The sequence below is a fragment of the Megascapheus bottae genome, chromosome 11, assembly GCF_031878675.1.
Source record: "Megascapheus bottae isolate mThoBot1 chromosome 11, mThoBot2.hap1, whole genome shotgun sequence".
Lineage (NCBI taxonomy): Eukaryota > Metazoa > Chordata > Mammalia > Rodentia > Geomyidae > Megascapheus > Megascapheus bottae.
Window position 1 is genome coordinate 56069955 of NC_143519.1, and position 18338 is coordinate 56088292.

An 18338-nucleotide genomic window follows, 5' to 3' on the forward strand; every position below is an offset into this window, starting at 1 on the left:
AAAAAAAATTTAAATTAAATTGTACTTAGGACAGTGCACAAAAAGACATGCCACTATAGTTTAGACATGGAAGATGAAGCTGTTTCTATGAGATATTATATCCTTACCTATTTTTCTCTGTGAACGAGGTATGGAACCAGAGAAAGAAGGCGCAGTCATCGTAGTAATTTGGAAGATTCTAAAAACACATGGTAAAAAGTTATTTTTATAATAAAATACATACCAAAAACTAGTGATTCCAAAGACCTTCACATTTCTCCCTTACTCCATCTTTAGGAGAATACCTTTTTCGAAAGGGCCAAAATTAGTGCAGTGAAATAGAAAAAAAATGTTAAACAGGATTTCATAAAAAATCATTAGGAACACAGTAAAACTAAATAAGCTACAAAGTGGAGGGAAATATATGCAAAGCATGTATCAGATGAGGGTGTTGTATCCAGAACTCCTTCAAAGAAAGTAGATAAACTTCAAACTCCAAGGGCTTGAACACACATTTCATTTCTCTGGAGATGTATCCAAAGGCTTACAAGCACATGCCAAGACTGAGTCTTCCTGTCACATCTGCTAAGAGCATCATGAAAAACAAGCAAAACCGCAGGCCACCAGAGTCCCCCAGGCCTTGCTGGCACAAAGGTGAAATGGTGAAACCATGTTGGAAATGGATTTGGTGATTACTCAGTAAATCCAGCATTGATTTACCAGATGACACCAATTCTACTTGAGGAATGTTATTTTCCACCATAATAAATATAAAGATATTGATCTGTGCAGACAAGTCATGGTCACCACCTGGGTTACAACAGCATGTCTCCAGGGACCACAATGGAACTTCCCATAGGAAACCTGCTCGGGTAACACCATGGGCCCAGCACAACGGCTCCTCGCTCCTCAGGTCTCCCTGTGTCTATGGCTGTCCATCACTGGGTGGGCATCCGTTTCTCCTGGATGGCTCTACTCTTTCCACTAGCCCAGGAGGAGTGCTGCCCTCTCCTCTCTCTGTCATAAACAGCTTAACCTAGTTTATGTGTTTCCTTGTGCTGCCTTGAGCCTTATCTGAGCAGCACAAGTCTGTGTCTGCTTTCAGGGCTTTCCTGTCATACTTACAAACAAGTCAGACAAGAGCGTCAGAGCATCTGCCAGTAAAAACATGTTTCCGGTGAGAAGGACACCTGTGCATCAGAATGGCACTTAGGCATTAGGCTTCCCCCAGAGTAAACAATCATCCTACAAAAGACACACAGTATGGCAACCCAGCCATTTCACCTGGAGCCCCATCAGAACAATGCTAGAATTTATAGTCACTCTCCAGAGATAGTCCTTGAGACCAAGCTAGAAGAAATGTAACACATACCTATTTCTACAGTCAACAGTTACTTTGAACAATTAACCACCCATACTGGTGATGACTAGCTACTCAGGAGGCTGAGATCTGGAGGATCAAAGACAGCTTGGGCAGAAAAGTCAGGTTCTGTTTCTAAAATCAGGGCTGGAGGCATGGCTCAAGTGGTAGAGATCCAGCCAAGCAAGCAGACCAAACAAAGCACGAGGCCCTGGGTTCAAACCCTGGTTCAGCAAACAAACAAAACCCCAAACACAAACACATACAAATACTGGTGAGAAAAGAAATTTCTAAATTTTTTAAACTGTATCTTCACATCTTAACCCCTGGTAATCATCACTAAAACTAGCCATTACCAAGGTCGCCTGAGCCAGTGAAGAAACCAGTTTCTGTTTACAGACCACTAGTTGAGCAAGAATTCAAGAGTAGATCATTATCTGAGGGCAATCTTCCAATGTAAGGACTACTCAGGTCATTTGCTTTGATACAGTCACCATCTCAATAGCTAAGACAATATTCAGTCGGGAGTAAGCAGGGAATAGAGGAAGGCTCAGAGAGTGAAATTTAAGTTCCTCTTTGGTAGTGGTGATAGATGATTTAACAGAAAAATAAAACTGAGCTACTTAAATTCATTACAAACAAAAACAGACAACACTGTACAACTGAAAAATAGAAATCATACACGCATGCCTGTTAGTAGATATATTAACAGATAAAATCTCCCTCAGTTTTTGATATTGTGTAAACCCATTGATGGCAATGTGTTTAAAAGATACAAAACTGTCATACTGCTCCAAAGTGTAAAATTTACCTTCCTTTTCGCATCCATTCTTATTTTTCTTATTTGAAAACTAACGTGTTCAATTGCATAAAATTTAGAACAAAATAGCTAGGTGCTGGTGACTCACACCTGTAATCCCAGATACTCCAGAGTCTGCGATCTGAAGATCTGCAGTCCACAGCCAACCAGGGTAGGGAAATCCATGAGACTTACTGGCAATAATCCACTCAGTAAAGCCAGAAGTGATGCTGTACCTCATGTGTTAGAGTGCTAGCCTTGAGCTAAAGAAGCTCAAGGACAATGCCCTAGGCCCTGAGTTCAAGTCCCAGGACTGGTTTAAAAGGAACTGTAACCCCTATATACATCACCCTGACAATAAAATTAAAAACAAATAGCTTGGGGCTGGGAGTTTGGCCTAGTGGTTAAAGTGCTTGCCTAGCATGCATGAAGACCCGGGTTTGATTCCTCTGTACCACATACATAGAAAAAAGCTGGAAGTGGTGCTGAGGCTCAAGTGGTACAGCTCTAGCCTTGAGAAAGTCCAAGGACAGTTCTCAGGCCCTGAGCTCAAGCCCAGGACTGGCAAAACAAAACAAAACAAAACAAAAAAAACCAAATAGCTTGAAACATTCTCCAAAAAAAAAAGAATTTAGAAAAAAACAAATGCATTTTAAATGTATTATAAAAATGGTGATAGTTGTGGTTTGTGTTTTCCTCCCCTTCCCTGAACATGGATTGCTATCTATCCTTTCTCTTGTTGGGAACTACAGCCAAGGAAATCCCAAACTCAAATCATTCAAAATTCCAGAGAAAAGCAACCCTACAGGTTTTTCCTTACTCACAGGTGATAAAAACTTCACTTTCACATCATCACATAAGTCCGGACAGTTGGGTATTACAAATATTGCTTCATTTGTCTCCATGTTATGTATTAACTATGAACAAACACACAGAATTAGGAACTATAAATGTAGTAAGTATTCATTTTCACTCCTCCAAGCATCCAAAATTCATCATGTACTCTGTTTCATATCCCAGTCGTTTCATACAGAAATTAACAATAATCTTTTTCTTTACATTAACTCTACATGTTTGATGGTTGTAATAGGGCACTGTCGAGAAGTGAAGTATTCATTTTCTTACTGGAGTTTAACCTAATAAACGTTACAATTCAATGTGAATCATCTGATTTTCATATTCTTTTAAGACAATGCATTATGAAGCTCAATTTTAAAGCTCACATTGATATTAAAAATCAGTTTTTATTTAAAAATTTTTATGTTGCTAGCGGGATCAATGCTATGTTTAGTGAATGTATTAATCTAGAAATGAACAAATGAGGCCCTGGACTAGGCAGTGGAACATGAAAAAGTAAAAAGTTTCAAAGCCTATGTCATAGGGTTGGCAATTAATGTGACTTAGGGACTAAGGCAAAAAATAAACTAAAGACAATTCCTAATTTTAAAGCCTGAGATGGAGAATACTGGTTGCATTTAAGAAGCATAGGAAAGGCGAATTTTGATACATCAGGACTGGTGAAATGTGTTTAGACAGTGCGTGAGGACATGTCCATGTGATAGCTCTGGTATCTCCCACACAGAGGGGCTCCTTACTATTTGTCCAGTGCCTGAAAGAACCCATGCTACAATGGTGAACATGACTGAAAATACAGTCTTCTCATAGATAAGAACAGAAAGCTAAGAATGGGGTCTCAGTGAATGCTCCCAGAAAGGTGAAGCCAAACACAGATAAAGATGTCTAGAAGTGTTTATGTGGCCGAGAGCCAGTGACCCATATCTTGTAACCCTAGCTACTATCTGAGGATCATGATTCAAAGCCAGCCCAGGCAGGAAAGTCCATGAAGCTCTTATCTTCAATTAAGCAGCTGTGGCTCAAGTGGTACCAGAGTACAAATCTTGAGCATAAAAGCTCAAAGACACTCAAGTTCAGAAGCTCTGAGTTCAAACTCTAGGACCAGCATATGTGTGTGTGTGTGTGTGTGTGTGTGTGTGTGTGTGTGTGTGTGTGTGTGTGTATAGAACTTCTAATAAGAACCTGGAAAGGAATGTTACTTTTGGTCTACAGTCTTGAGCACTTTTTCAATACTACTGTTCAATATTGTCTCCCTTATTACTGCGCGTGGATAGGTTTCTCTTCACTCCACATGCTCTCCTATATCTCAAAGTGAAAGCCCACAGAACACCTGAGTTAAGAGTCATGTAGGACGTTGCTGAGTAGACAGTTTCTGCACCCAGTTTTTGGATTCCCTGACTCCTACACCTTGGAGGTAGAACCTTCCACTTCACAAGTGCCAAGGGAATGAGGCTCGCTGCTATCCAGTGAAGGACCAAAAGGAAGTTAATATGGCAAATACTATCCAGACATAGGGATTTAAAACCTCGATTGATTCCTGGGGACATTCTTAGCATTTGAGGCAAGTGAAGACAGAGAACAGTGAACTGTAGCATATTTTGGGAAATGTCTTACAGGGACAGTTTGGAACCAGGATTTGATTTGCATCTCCACTAAGTAACATTAAACTGGTGACCAGAGGGTAGCATGTGCCTGTGTGATGAGTGATGGTTTGGGGAGGGCGACATGCCGGTTTGACTGTAAGCTATGAAACTAAACACCAGAATTCTCAGTTCAGATGTGATCACTCACCTGGCAGGTTTGCGATGTGCAAGTGAACATGGTCTTGTTCTGCATTATTATTTCTACGGTTATGTCTGTTCCATCTCCCCGGCCAACCCCTTAATAAAAGCAAAAAGACAGACATGTTAGAGCATAGAACAAAATGTCTTGCCAGTTAACATGATAGACTAAAAGGAGAAAACAATGCCAGCTAACAATGTGGTGATATTAAATCATCTCATCTTGTATGAATTTTGTTCTTGAAAAACAGCTTCTGTCTCCTAAAGCAGAGTTCATAAGATCAGAGAGAAAGAGAAAGAAAATATATGCAGTATATTTAATTTCTGAACGATAAATTCTTACTGATTCATCTTTCTAGGGAAAAAAGAAATGAGGGATGGTGACCAATAAAGATTCTTGCTAATGGGATGCTTTCTTTAGACTTCAATGACAACTGTCTAAATTCCTCTGGCTCTACTTTAACTTCAATTTCTAAGTCAATCTCTATGAAAATAGGGGATAGCCATACAAAAACATTACTGTTTGTACATTTCACACAAAAGTCTACTGGCCCATTCTTTTTTTTTTTTTTTAGTTTTTTTTTATTGTCATTAGTAAAAGGGTTACATGATATTTGCCAGATAGAAGGTGCATTAATTCACATACATTGATACCCTTTCACATGTCTTGGTACCCGTATCCCTCCCCCCACACCCCCCACCCGTCTTGGTTTTCCCCCCTTCCCTATCAAATTTCAAATATCCAACTACAAATAAATTCAATAAATCAGATAACAAAGTGAGATACTATACCAATATGAGATAACCAAGGGACAGCAAAGGAGATGAGAGACAACATAGTACATTAAGGACAACAATCATTCATTATATGGCTTTTGTTTCACTATCCTGGAGGTCCTTTCAATTAGCTTCACATTATATGCCCTTATGTATCAAAATTTTGCTCTATTGCAAATCTCTGCTAGTAGAGCCCAAGGTTTCTACTGATTATGACGAATGAGGGAAACCATTGAGCCTAAGTTCCTTTGAGTCTGGCTTACTTCACTTAATATGATTTTTTCTAAGTCTTTCCATTTCCTAACAAATGGGGCGATGTCATTCTTTCTGACAGCAGCATAGAATTCCATTGTGTACAAATACCACAACTTGTTGATCCACTCATCAACTGAGGGACATCTAGGTTGGTTCCATATCTTTGCTATGGTGAATAGTGCTGCAATGAACATTGTTGTGCTAGTGCGTTTAGTATGTCCTTGTTTCTGGGTGGTTGGGTAAATGCCAAGTAGTGGAATTGCTGGGTCATAGGGGAGTTCTATGTTTAGCCTTTTGAGGCACTGCCACAATGTTTTTCATAGTGGTTGAACGAGTTTGCACTCCTACCAACAGTGTAGTAGTGATCCCTCCTGGCCACATCCCCTCCAGCATCTGTTGTCATTCGTTTTCCTGATCCTGGCCAGTCTAGCTGGAGTGAGGTGGAATCTTAGAGTTGTTTTGATTTGCATTTCTTTTATGACCAGAGATGTTGAGCATTTCTTCATGTGTCTATAGGCCATTTTTGTTTCTTCTTCAGAGAAGACTCTCTTTAAGTCTTTGGCCCATTTTTTAATGGGATGGTTGTTACTTTGGAGGTTAGTTTTGGAGTGATTCAATTTTTTGAGTTGTTGATATATTTTAGATATGAGGCCTTTGTCCGTTGTTTGGTTGGTGAAGATCTTCTCCCACTCTGTAGGCTTCCTGATTAGTTTACTAGCTATGTCCTTTGCCATACAAAAGCTCTGCAGTTTAATGCAGTCCCACTTATCCAGCCTTTCTCTGATTTGTTGTGATTCTTGGTCCTTATTAAGAAAGTTTTGACCTGTGCCAAGGAGGCCTAGTGTATCTCCTATTCCTTCCTGTAGAGTTTCAGTGTGTCAGCTTTTACCTCCAGGTCTTTGATCCATTTGGAGTTAATTCTAGTGCAAGGTGACAAAGAAGGATCCAGCTTTAGTTTTCTGCAGGTGCTCAACCAGTTCTGCCAGCACCACTTGTTGAAGAGGCTGTCTTTCTTCCATTCTATTTTTTTGGCTCCCTTGTCAAAGATTAGGTGGCCATAGGTCTGTGGTTTAATATCTGGGTCCTCAGTTCTATTCCATTGGTCTTCAGGCCTGTTCCTGTGCCAGTACCAAGCTGTTTTGAGAATTATAGCTCTGTAATAGAGTCTAAAGTTTGGAATTGAAATTCCTCCTGCGCTGTTCTTTCTGCTAAGAAGTGTTTTTGCTATACGGGGTCTTTTATTATTCCATATGAAATTTTGGATTGCCTCTTCTATTTCTTTAAAGAATGACATTGGGATGTTGATGGGTATTTCATTGAATTTGTAGATAGCTCTTGGCAAGATTGTCATTTTCACAATGTTGATTCTTCCAATCCAGGAGCATGGGAGGTTTTTCCATTTCCTTAGTTCTGCTTTAATTTCCTTTTTTAGGGTTTTAAAGTTTTCGTCAAAAAGGTCCTTTACAATCTTAGTTAAGCTAATACCTAGGTACTTTATTTTCTTTGAGGCTATTGTGAAAGGAGTTTCTTTCCTGATTATTGCCTCGTTCCTCTCACTGTTGGCATAAAGGAAGGCAGTTGATTTTTGAGGGTTGATTTTATAGCCTGCTACTCTTCCAAAGCTTTGAATCAGCTCAAGGAGCTTGGGAGTAGAGTCTATAGGATTCTTTAAATACAGAATCATGTCATCTGCAAAGAGGAATAGTTTTATTTCCTCTTTCCCTACTTGGATCCCCTTTATGCTTGCTTCTTGCCTTATTGCACTGGCTAGGAATTCTAGTACTATGTTAAAGAGTAGTGGAGAGAGTGGGCATCCTTGTCTCGTTCCTGATTTTAGAGGGAATGGCTTTAGATTTTCACCATTAAGTGTAATACTAGCAGTAGATTTCTCATACACAGCCTTTATTACATTGAGGAATGTTCCATGGATTCCTAGTTTCTCCAGAGCTTTTAACATAAAGGGGTGTTGGATCTTGTCAAATGCCTTTTCCGTGTCTATTGAGACAATCATGTGATTTTTGTCCTTGCTCCTGTTGATGTGTTGAATTATATTAATTGATTTGCGTATGTTGAACCAGCTTTGTCTCCCTGTGATGAATCCAGTTTGATCACAGTGTATAATTTTTTTGATGAGTTGTTGTAGATGGTTGGCCAGTATTTTGTTGAGAAGTTTTGCATCAATGTTCATCAAAGATATAGGTCTATAGTTCTCTTTCTTTGATGAATCTCTGTCTGGTTTGGGGATGAGGGTTATACTGGCTTCATAGAATGAGTTTGGTAAGGAACCTTCATTTTCAATTTCCTCCAGCTGAGACTCCTGAGCAAGACACCACCGAGGGCCCCCCCCCCACAGTCACAGACTCTGACAAAGCAGTGGAAACACAGCAGGGATCTGAAGGGCCGACCAGCAGCCAAGCTCCCCTTCTGAGAACCAAAAAGGCGCGGCTCCGCCCTTGGAGCCCACGTCCCCAGCTGGGCCCCGCCCCTGGGAACAGAGGGGCCTCCTGCTGGTCCTGCTGAGAGCTCCTGAAACTCTCAATCCCCAGACCCTTGGCTTGGGGCCGCCCCTGGAAGCAGCACAGGAAAACATCCGCCAACCACCCTCAGACGGAAGCTCGCAGATCCATCCCATGGTCCACTGTGAGGCCACTGGCTGGGCTAAGAGCTAGTCGCGCAGCAACACATAAGTTTTATTCTAACACTTTCCAAACTTTGTACTCAAATACTCTACCTATTTACCCCCTGACCTCTCTCATTCTATTTTTCTATCTCTGGACCTCTGCTCCTCTTTCAACCCTTATACTGCATGGATCTACACTTGATGGCTGTTGAGCAACATTGTACATCTAGGTGTTTAATCATTCTCTAGGCTCAGAGGGACTTAAAGACAATAGAGATTGGATTGAGAGGCTTATTGTTTTGGATATAAATCACTTATCAGTGAATAATTAGACTAGTCGGTAACTGCACAAAAAGAAAGAGTGATAACACCAATCAAAACTTGTGAACATCTAGAGTCTGCCAGCTACAGAGGTCTAGGTTGGTTATATCTGAAAAACTATAATCGTGTTTAGTATTAATCTTGCTCCCATTTTTAAATGGGCAGAACAAGAAACTCAAGAAAAATGTCAAATCAAGAAACAACATCTCCCACCTCCCCCACCCAATGTAAACAGCCAATGGAACAGTCATTGGCAAACCTAGAGGAGAGTCTTCCAAGTGCTGTACAAATGCAATTAATAAACATCATTAATGAAAAATGTGAAAATATAAAGAAAGAGATAAGGGAGGAAGCCATAGCTGAACAAGAGGAAACCATAAACAAGGTGATAAGTAAAAAAGAAGAAGCCATAAAGGAGGCCATAATAAAGGCTGTTCAAAGAAAGATGGATGAATTCATAGAATCCACAAATAAAAAGGTGACCGAACTCCAGCAAATGTTCAAAGAAAATAAAGCTACTGAGCTAACCACTCAAATGGAAATCAAGGAGCTAAAGAAATCCATACATGATCTAAAAGAAGAGATGCAAGGCATCAAAAATGAGCAATTAGTAGCAAGGGAGATGAAAAATAAAGTAGATAGCTTTGATAGCAGGTTAGACAATGCAGAGGAGAGAATTTCTGGGGCTGAAGATAATTTAGTTATTATAGAGAAAGAACAGAAAATGAGTCAATCCAAATCTAGGAAAAATGAGAGAGAGCTTCAGGAGGTCCAAGATACAATTAGGAAGCCTAATTTAAGGCTAATTGGTATTGAGGAGGGTCTGGAGAAAGAGGTCAATGGTATTGGAAATATACTTCAGGGAATCATCTCAGAGAATTTCCCAAATATCCAGAAGGGCAGACCCATCCAGATACAAGAAGCTTTTAGAACCCCAAACAGACCTGACCAGAAAAGAACATCTCACCGCCACATCGTAATTCGAACTGGATCAGTAGAAACCAAAAAAAGGATTCTAAAGGCAGCCAGGGAAAAGGGTTCAGTAACCTATAAAGGAAAACCAATCAGAATAACCCCAGATTACTCAGCAGAGACCATGCAAGCAAGAAGTGACTGGAAGCATATATGTCATGCCCTTAAGTCAAATAACTACCAACCAAGAATACTGTACCCAGCTAAGCTCTCATTCACAACTGAGGGAACAATAAAAACATTCCATTCCAGGGAAAAGCTGCAACAATATGTTGCAACAAAACCAACACTACAGAGAATTCTGAAAGATGTTCTATACATAGAAAACCAAAATAAATGCAATATAGGGAAAGAAATGGCACCTAAACAGCATACCACCTAAGGACCACAAGAACTGTCAAGACACAGGCCCAAATAAAAGCTTTTAAAAATGGAAGGACCTAATAAATATCTCTCAATCCTAACTCTCAATATCAATGGACTCAACTCTCCAATTAAACGGCATAGGCTGTCTAGTTGGATCAAAAAGCAAGAGCCATCGTTCTGCTGTCTTCAAGAGACACATCTTACCCAAAAAAACAAGCATCTTTTGAAAGTGAGAGGTTGGAATAAACTCTATCAAGCTAACGGCCCCCATAAACAGGCTGGAGTTGCCATCCTCATATCAGATAAAATAGACTTCAAACCAAAATTAGTAAGAAAAGACAAAGAAGGTTACTACATACTACTAAAGGGATCTTTCCTCCAGGAAGACATAACGATCCTAAATATTTACACACCCAATCCCGGAGCTCCAAACTTCATCAAGCAAACTTTACTTACACTGAAACCATACATAGATCGAAATACAGTGATTGTCGGTGACTTTAACACACCACTTTCACCTATGGACAGATCAACAAGGCAAAAACTCAACAGAGAAACCTTAGAACTGAACAACTGTATAGACCAACTAGATCTAACAGACATCTGCAGAATATTCCACCCAGCAACAACACAATATACGTTTTTCTCAGCAGCACATGGAACATTTTCCAAAATAGATCACATCTTAGGCCATAAAACAAACCTGGACAGATTCAGAAACACAGAAATTATTCCATGCACACTCTCAGACCACAAAGGCATCAAACTGGAAATGAACACACATCTCCACCAACGAAAACCCTGTAACTCATGGAGACTGAACAACACATTGTTGAATCACCAATGGGTCATCGAAGAGATCAGAACAAAAATCCAACAGTTTATGAAATTTAACAGTAAGGAGCACACAAAATACCAACTCCTTTGGGACACAGCAAAGGCAGTACTCAGAGGAAAATTTATAGCGCTGAGTGCCTACAACAACAAGTTGGAAAAATTGCAAACCAACAAGTTAATGTCTCACCTTAAGCTCCTGGAAAAAGAGCAACAAACCAACCCTAATCCCAGTAGAAGAAAGCAAATAATTAAAATCAAAGCAGAATTAAATGATTTGGAATCCAAAAAAACTATAGAAAGAATCAACAAAACAAGGAGTTGGTTCTTTGAAAGAATTAACAAAATTGACAAGCCCTTAGCAAATCTCACCAAAAAAAGAAGAGAGCATATTGAAATAAACAAAATCGCAGATGAAAATGGTAATATCACGACAGAAATTACCAAGATCCAGAATATCATAAGGGAATACTTCTCAAACCTTTATGCCAACAAATTTGAGAATCTAGATGAAATGGATGAATTCCTAGCCAATATTAACATACCCACACTGAACCAAGAAGAACTAAGCCAACTCAACAGGCCTATTTCAAGCTCTGAAATAGAAATGGCAATTAGAGAACTTCCACCTAAGAAAAGCCCAGGGCCAGATGGATTCACAGCTGAATTCTATAAGGTCTTCAAAGCAGAGCTCACACCAATACACCTCAAGCTCTTCAACGAAAATGAAGGTTCCTTACCAAACTCATTCTATGAAGCCAGTATAACCCATTCTTTTTTTAAATTATATTTTATGATCTTTCACTGTACAGAGGAGTTACCATGTAACGATTTTGCGTGTCATCCTTGCACAGGGGCCATGCTAATATTCTCTGTATCATTCCAGTTTTAGTATATGTGCTGCTGAAGTGAGCACTAGGAGCAGAATTTTTTTAATATATTTTATTGTAATTAATGAAAGGGTTACATGATATTTGCCAGATAGAAGGTGCATTAATTCACATACATTGATACCCTTTCATATGTCTTGGTACCCATTACCCTCCCCCCACCCACCACCCACTCCCCGTCTTGGTTTTCCCCCCTTCCCTATCAAGTTTCAGATAACCAAATACAAATAAATTCAATATATCAGATAACAAAGTGAGATACTGTAACAATATGAGATACCCAAGGAACAGCAAAGGAGATGAGGGATAACATTGTACATTAAGGACAACAATCGTTCGTTATATGGCTTTTGTTTCACTATCCTGGAGGTCCTTTCAATTAGCTTCATACTATATGGCCTTATGTATCAAGGTTTTGCTCTATTGCAGATCTCTGCTAGTAGAGCCCAAGGTTTCTACTGATTATGACAAATGAGGGAAACCATTGAGCCTAAGTTCCTTTGAGTCTGGCTTACTTCACTTAATATGATTTTTTCTAAGTCTTTCCATTTCCTAACAAATGGGGCGATGTCATTCTTTCTGACAGCAGCATAGAATTCCATTGTGTACAAATACCACAACTTGTTGATCCACTCATCAACTGAGGGACATCTAGGTTGGTTCCATATCTTTGCTATGGTGAATAATGCTGCAATGAACATTGTTATGCTAGTGGATTTAGTATGCCCTAGATTCTGGATGGCTGGGTAAATGCCAAGTAGTGGAATTGCTGGGTCATAGGGGAGTTCTATGTTTAGCCTTTTGAGGCACTGCCATACTGCTTTCCATAGTGGTTGAATGAGTTTGCACTCCCACCAACAGTGTAGTAGTGATCCCTCCTGGCCACATCCCCTCCAGCATCTGTTGTCATTCGTTTTCCTGATCCTGGCCAGTCTAGCTGGAGTGAGGTGGAATCTTAGAGTTGTTTTGATTTGCATTTCTTTTATGACCAGAGATGTGGAGCATTTCTTCATGTGTCTATAGGCCATTTTTGTTTCTTCTTCAGAGAAGACTCTCTTTAAGTCTTTGGCCCATTTTTTAATGGGATGGTTGTTACTTTGGAGATTAGTTTTGGAGTGATTCAATTTTTTGAGTTGTTGATATATTTTAGATATGAGGCCTTTGTCCATTGTTTGGTTGGTGAAGATCTTCTCCCACTCTGTAGGCTTCCTAATTAATTTACTAGCTATGTCCTTTGCAAGCAGAACTAAGGAAATGGAAAAACCTCCCATGCTCCTGGATTGGAAGAATCAACATTGTAAAAATGACAATCTTGCCAAGGGCTATCTACAAATTCAACGCAATACCCATCAATATCCCAATGGCATTCTTTAAAGAAATAGAAGAGGCAATTCAAAATTTCATATGGAATAATAAAAGACCCCGTATAGCAAAAACACTTCTTAGCAGAAAGAACAGCGCAGGAGGAATTTCAATTCCAAACTTTAGACTCTATTACACGGCTATAATTCTCAAAACAGCTTGGTACTGGCACAGGAACAGGCCTGAAGACCAATGGAATAGAACTGAGGACCCAGATATTAAACCACAGACCTATGGCCACCTAATCTTTGACAAGGGAGCCAAAAAAATAGAATGGAAGAAAGACAGCCTCTTCAACAAGTGGTGCTGGCAGAACTGGCTAAGCACCTGCAGAAAACTAAAGTTCGAACCTTCTTTGTCACCCTGCACTAGAATTAACTCCAAATGGATCAAAGACCTCGAGGTAAAAGCTGACACACTGAAAACTTTACAAGAAGGAATAGGAGATACACTAGGCCTCCTTGGCACAGGTCAAAACTTTCTTAATAAGGACCAAGAATCACAACAAATCAGAGAAAGGCTGGATAAGTGGGACTGCATTAAACTGCAGAGCTTTTGTATGGCATAGGAGCAAAATTTTTATAAGGAAGTATGGTTTCTCGCCATACTTCCCTCTTTGCCATTCTGCCTGCACAGCTTCTCTCCGCTGATGCCTACTGGCAATTAGTCCAAAGTAGAACGAAATCAAATTCTTATTGTATGACACTGTTGTTGTAAGTCCTTGATTTCCCCCACATTTAAACAACTTTAAGTCACATAAATGTATTTTATCAGTTAAAAGTAAAAAGAAAAAATTGAAGTGAAAAGTCCCTGTCTTCTACCTGTGCAGATCCTCAGCCCCAAATAAATAACGTCTCTCACTATTTTTCTAGACCAGACTGTGCAAAAAGGGGGATCCTATCTCAAAACTGACTAGAGCTGTTGGGTACCAGTGGCTTGTGCCTAGGGTCCCAGCTGCTTGGGAAGTTGAGAGTTTTCTCCCTGAGCTAGCTCAAACTGGTGATGTGTGCCCATCGTCTCAGCAAGGATGAGGAGCCTAATACAGGCACTCCCATTTCTTTGGACTAGGCATCCCCTTGGTAGTAGGTAAGGGAATTTGGTGGAAAACCATTTTCTTCCACCCTTCCATCTTCATGGAGATTTTGGTGTCTGTGGGTGTCCACGCTGCCCTTTAGGAAGTGTCTCCAATTCTGTGCTCCAAAAGTGTGTCCAACATTTCTTTTTCCTGTTACTAGAGTTTGATCTCAGAGCTTTGAGCTGGCTCAGCTTGCTCACTGGCACTCATTACATGAGTCAGGCCTCCAAACCACATTGTCTGGTTATGTTGCAGGTGGAGACTTGGATTTTTCCCCTGGGCAGGCTTCAAACAGATTTTCCAGAGCTCTCTGCATTCCAAGTAGCTAGGATGTTAGGTGTGAGCCTTACCAACACCCGGCTTGTATTTGGCTTTTAAAAATCTATGCACTTATTTCTCTTTTCTGCTAACCACACATGCTGAGTGCTAGCATATAAGGCTATGCCCAGACAGGCTACTCAGCTGCTGAGCAGATATTAAGGCACCTTGATGGAGGCGCTGGGAATGAGATGCTTAGAGGAAGAGGGAAGAGGGAAAGAAAGATTGGTGTGATGAGGAAAAAGGACCAGATGAGAAAACAATATAGGGCCATTGCTGTGAGCAGAACCATGAATGAGAAGTAGGTCTGGGAAAGAAGCAGTCTCAAGGGCTCCTGGTCTCCTCTCCTCTAAAAGCTCCAGTGCCGAAAGGCCTTCCCTGAGCTGAGACTGAGAGCCATGAGAACAGAAGGCAAGAACATGGACCTTGCCCTCTCTAGGAAATGGGCAAAGGAAGAAAGTACACATAAGGACCTGGCTATTCATCACCTGCCCCGTGGGCAGCTGCAGGGCGGGCTTAGATGGCTTTGAGTTATGGTCATTTCTATACATATAAAACCATGAGCACAACCCTCTCAGATAAATAGTGGGACCACTGGTCCTCTGGTCCCATCCTTCAATTCTAAAGCACTTACCGTGAATTGAATAAATTACAATCTTTTTAATTTTGAGGGTTTTTTCAGGTGGTAAACTCCAATGAAAAACGTTTTTTACAGTTTCAAAGTAGCGAACGTATCGACTCTATAAAGGAAGAGAAGCCTTAATTTTAGTGGAAATGCCAGGTTTAAAGTCAGTATCCTACGCTCTCCTTTTTAACTTGATCAAAGCAGTAAAAATGAAGTCAACATTTATAGTGTTCCTTTACATAATCAACATTCTTATGTATTTGCCACCTCATTACTGATTATCTACCATGAAAAAAGCACTGATCTCAGCCCTGCAGGGAGTAACATGGAAGGAACAAGTCCTTGCTTATGGCTTGCTTATGACTGAGAGCACAACTAAGGGATTAAGACAGCTATGGTGGAAGCTGCTGTAGAGAGTTAGAGGAGGGACTGTGGCTTGGTGGATGGTTCTTTATCACCCATTTTGGGGTGTCTCTAAAAGTTAGAGTTTTTTTTTATCTTCCCTTTTCCCATATATATTTTTTCTTGTAAGGAAACCCTGGACTTCTCAAAGTCTAATAGTCCTCTTCCTCAGAAGGCTTTCCTTGGAAATCTCTTTGAGTTCTGTGCTGAGCCAACTGGGAAGGGTTGATAACATTAACTATCACACCTCCAATTACAAAAGCAGTCTGCTGGGCGCTGGTGGCCCATGCCTGTAATCCTAGCTACCCAGGAGGCTGAGGCTGAGAGGACTGAAAACTGAAGCCAGCTAGGACTGAAAAGTCTGCGAGAATTCCATCTCCAATTAATTAGCAAAAAGTTGGGCTAGAGGAGTGGCTCTACTGATAGAGTTCCAGTTATGAGGAGGTAAAGCCTACTGAGCCCCAGTACTTGAGAAAAAGGAAAGGGCAGTGGTGAGAAAGACTCTCTACCCTGTCTTGCCCCACTTTTGCACACCAGGGGCCTTAAGCTGCTTCTGCTCTCATACTTCCTTCTCCCTGAAGCAGCTTAAAACAACAGGGGCTTCCATACAAATTAATGTAACTGTACACAGAGAGCACTCATCCGAACAAGGAAGACACTATACCATGGGCAAAGCACGTTGGGATATAGAGGGTGGCTAGATTGGCAGGGCATGGGCTTTGCCTTTAATGGAGATATATTGCACTTGAAATAGCTAGAGAATGAATGTCATAGTTCCTAACAAACCCTCAAAGGGTGGTAAGGCCTGAAATGGGACACTACTTCAGGCTGGGGAGGGGCCCATGAGAACAAAGGCTTGGGAGCATGAAGTGTTGGCACACTGTGAAATAGCAAGCCTTCTCAATGTGGTAGAATGCACAGAGTGGGAGAAAGGACTGGAGGAATCACACTGCAGATGATGTTGGGGTCAGTTCAGAACATTTGGTTTATGGCAGCAGGAAGGCACTGAGGATGTGAGCGTGGAAAGGCATGTGGACTTGCTAAGTTCACATGTTATGTGTAACCCTCTACAGCTACCTTTTATTTTTGGTGGGGTGACTTAGACAAGGAGAAAACCTATCCCTGGATAATGCTGATGCTGATGCTGTTCGATTCCATCACCTCTCAGAAAGAAAACTTCTTATTTGCAGCCACATCCACAGCTAGGAATCCCCCATAAGCACCCACCCAACATTAAGGGAAATACAGACAAGACAGTGTGGCTGAGCTGCACACAGCCTGGGAAATGATGGGCTGGGACACCGGCAGATCTGGATTTGAGTGCCTGGTTCAAAACATTAAACTCCCTAAACTTCAACTTCCTGATTTGCACAAAAGTACCCACTCACTCATAGTTGTTGACAATATTAAATGAGATCATGAATAGGAAATCCTTAGATGGTTTCACCAAGTTTCTTCAGTAAATGAATTACGAGAAATAAGAAGTAAGAAGCCAATGAACTTTAACGAAGAGTTGTAATGATTGAAATAGTAGTAGTCTTGTTTAGTACTTGACTGAAATGAACTAAACTGAAAGGGGACTTTAGACAGTTATGGGGATTTATATGTGAATTAGAACTATATAGGTATCATTAAAGTATAATATGTTTGGATCTAATCAATATAATCAATATTATCGTGTGTGTGTGTGTGTGTGTGTATGTGTGTGTGTGTGTGCGCGCGCTCTGGGCCTGTGTACTATCCCTGAGCTTTTTGTGCTCAAGACTAGTGTTCTAATACTTGACCCTCAGTCCCACAACTAGCTGTTTGGTAATTAACTCATGAGTGTCATAGACTTTTGTGCTTAGGCTGGCTTTGAACTGTGATCATAAGGTCTCACCCTCCTAAGTAGTTAAGATTAGAGTAGGAGCCACTGGCAACCAGCAGTTGTTTTGTTTTTGCTCAAGGCTAATGCTCTACCACTGAGTCACCGTTCCAACCTTGAATGTCTTGGTGCTTAAATGGAGATAAGAGTCTCACAGAATTTCTTGCCCTGGCTAGCTTTGAACCCCAATCCTCAGGTATCAGCTTCCTGACTAGCTAGGATTACAAATGTGAGCCACAAGGGCCTAGCTAGGTAGTTTGTTTGTTTTTAAAAAAAGAACAACTACTTGTGAGATACAAGAATCTGATGACTGGATTTCCTTCAAAGCAATATTGATTTAGGAAAGAAAGAGTAGGAAGGTGTATCCAGGGTCTGAGGAGAGTAGAGAGAGAAGGAATGAAGCATGATTGGTTGTGGGTTGAGTTGAGGAATATACTCTATGGTTCTATCTTTGTGTGTTCCAGTTTGGATAATTAAATGTGCTCTTAAAAGGTTCGTGTGCAAAAGGCTTGGTCCCCAATGCACCAGTGTTCAGCTGTCGGAAGCAACTGCCTCATGAGGCTTTTGAATTCATCAATAGAACAATCTATTGAGGGCTTCATAAGTTTTCAGCATTAGTAGGGGGCGGGGCCTTATTGAAGAAAGGAAGTCATTGGGAAGGATGTGTCTTGTTCCAGCCCCTTCATGCTTCTCAGCTTCCTGGCCACTTTAAGGGGAGCAGCCCTGTTCCACCACACCCTCCTTGACATGAGTTTTCAGTCTCACCTCAGGCCCAAAGCAAAGGGATCAAGAGTGAGCCAAAGTAACTATTACTACCTTTACGTTCCTTTGTCAGGTATTTGCTACAGAGACTAATAGTCTAATCTATTTGGAAACTTTTATG

The 18338-nt window shown here is 40.7% G+C and overlaps 1 protein-coding gene and 1 non-coding gene across 2 annotated transcripts in view; both read right to left on the reverse strand.

Moving 5' to 3' along the window:
- LOC150057110 (phosphatidylinositol 3,4,5-trisphosphate 3-phosphatase TPTE2-like) overlaps positions 1-18338 on the reverse strand; it is a 51154-nt gene that overhangs the window by 2278 nt on the left and 30538 nt on the right. The window contains exons 17-20 of the mRNA XM_090341804.1: positions 15199-15304; positions 4785-4873; positions 2963-3055; positions 108-178 (exon numbers count right to left, since the gene is read on the reverse strand). Coding sequence (XP_090197930.1) covers positions 108-178; positions 2963-3055; positions 4785-4873; positions 15199-15304 — 359 coding nt within the window. The remainder of the gene's footprint in view (positions 1-107; positions 179-2962; positions 3056-4784; positions 4874-15198; positions 15305-18338) is intronic.
- Positions 11729-11835, reverse strand: LOC150057111 (U6 spliceosomal RNA). Its single transcript, XR_016537200.1, has one exon. It is a non-coding gene; the product is annotated as a U6 spliceosomal RNA (small nuclear RNA).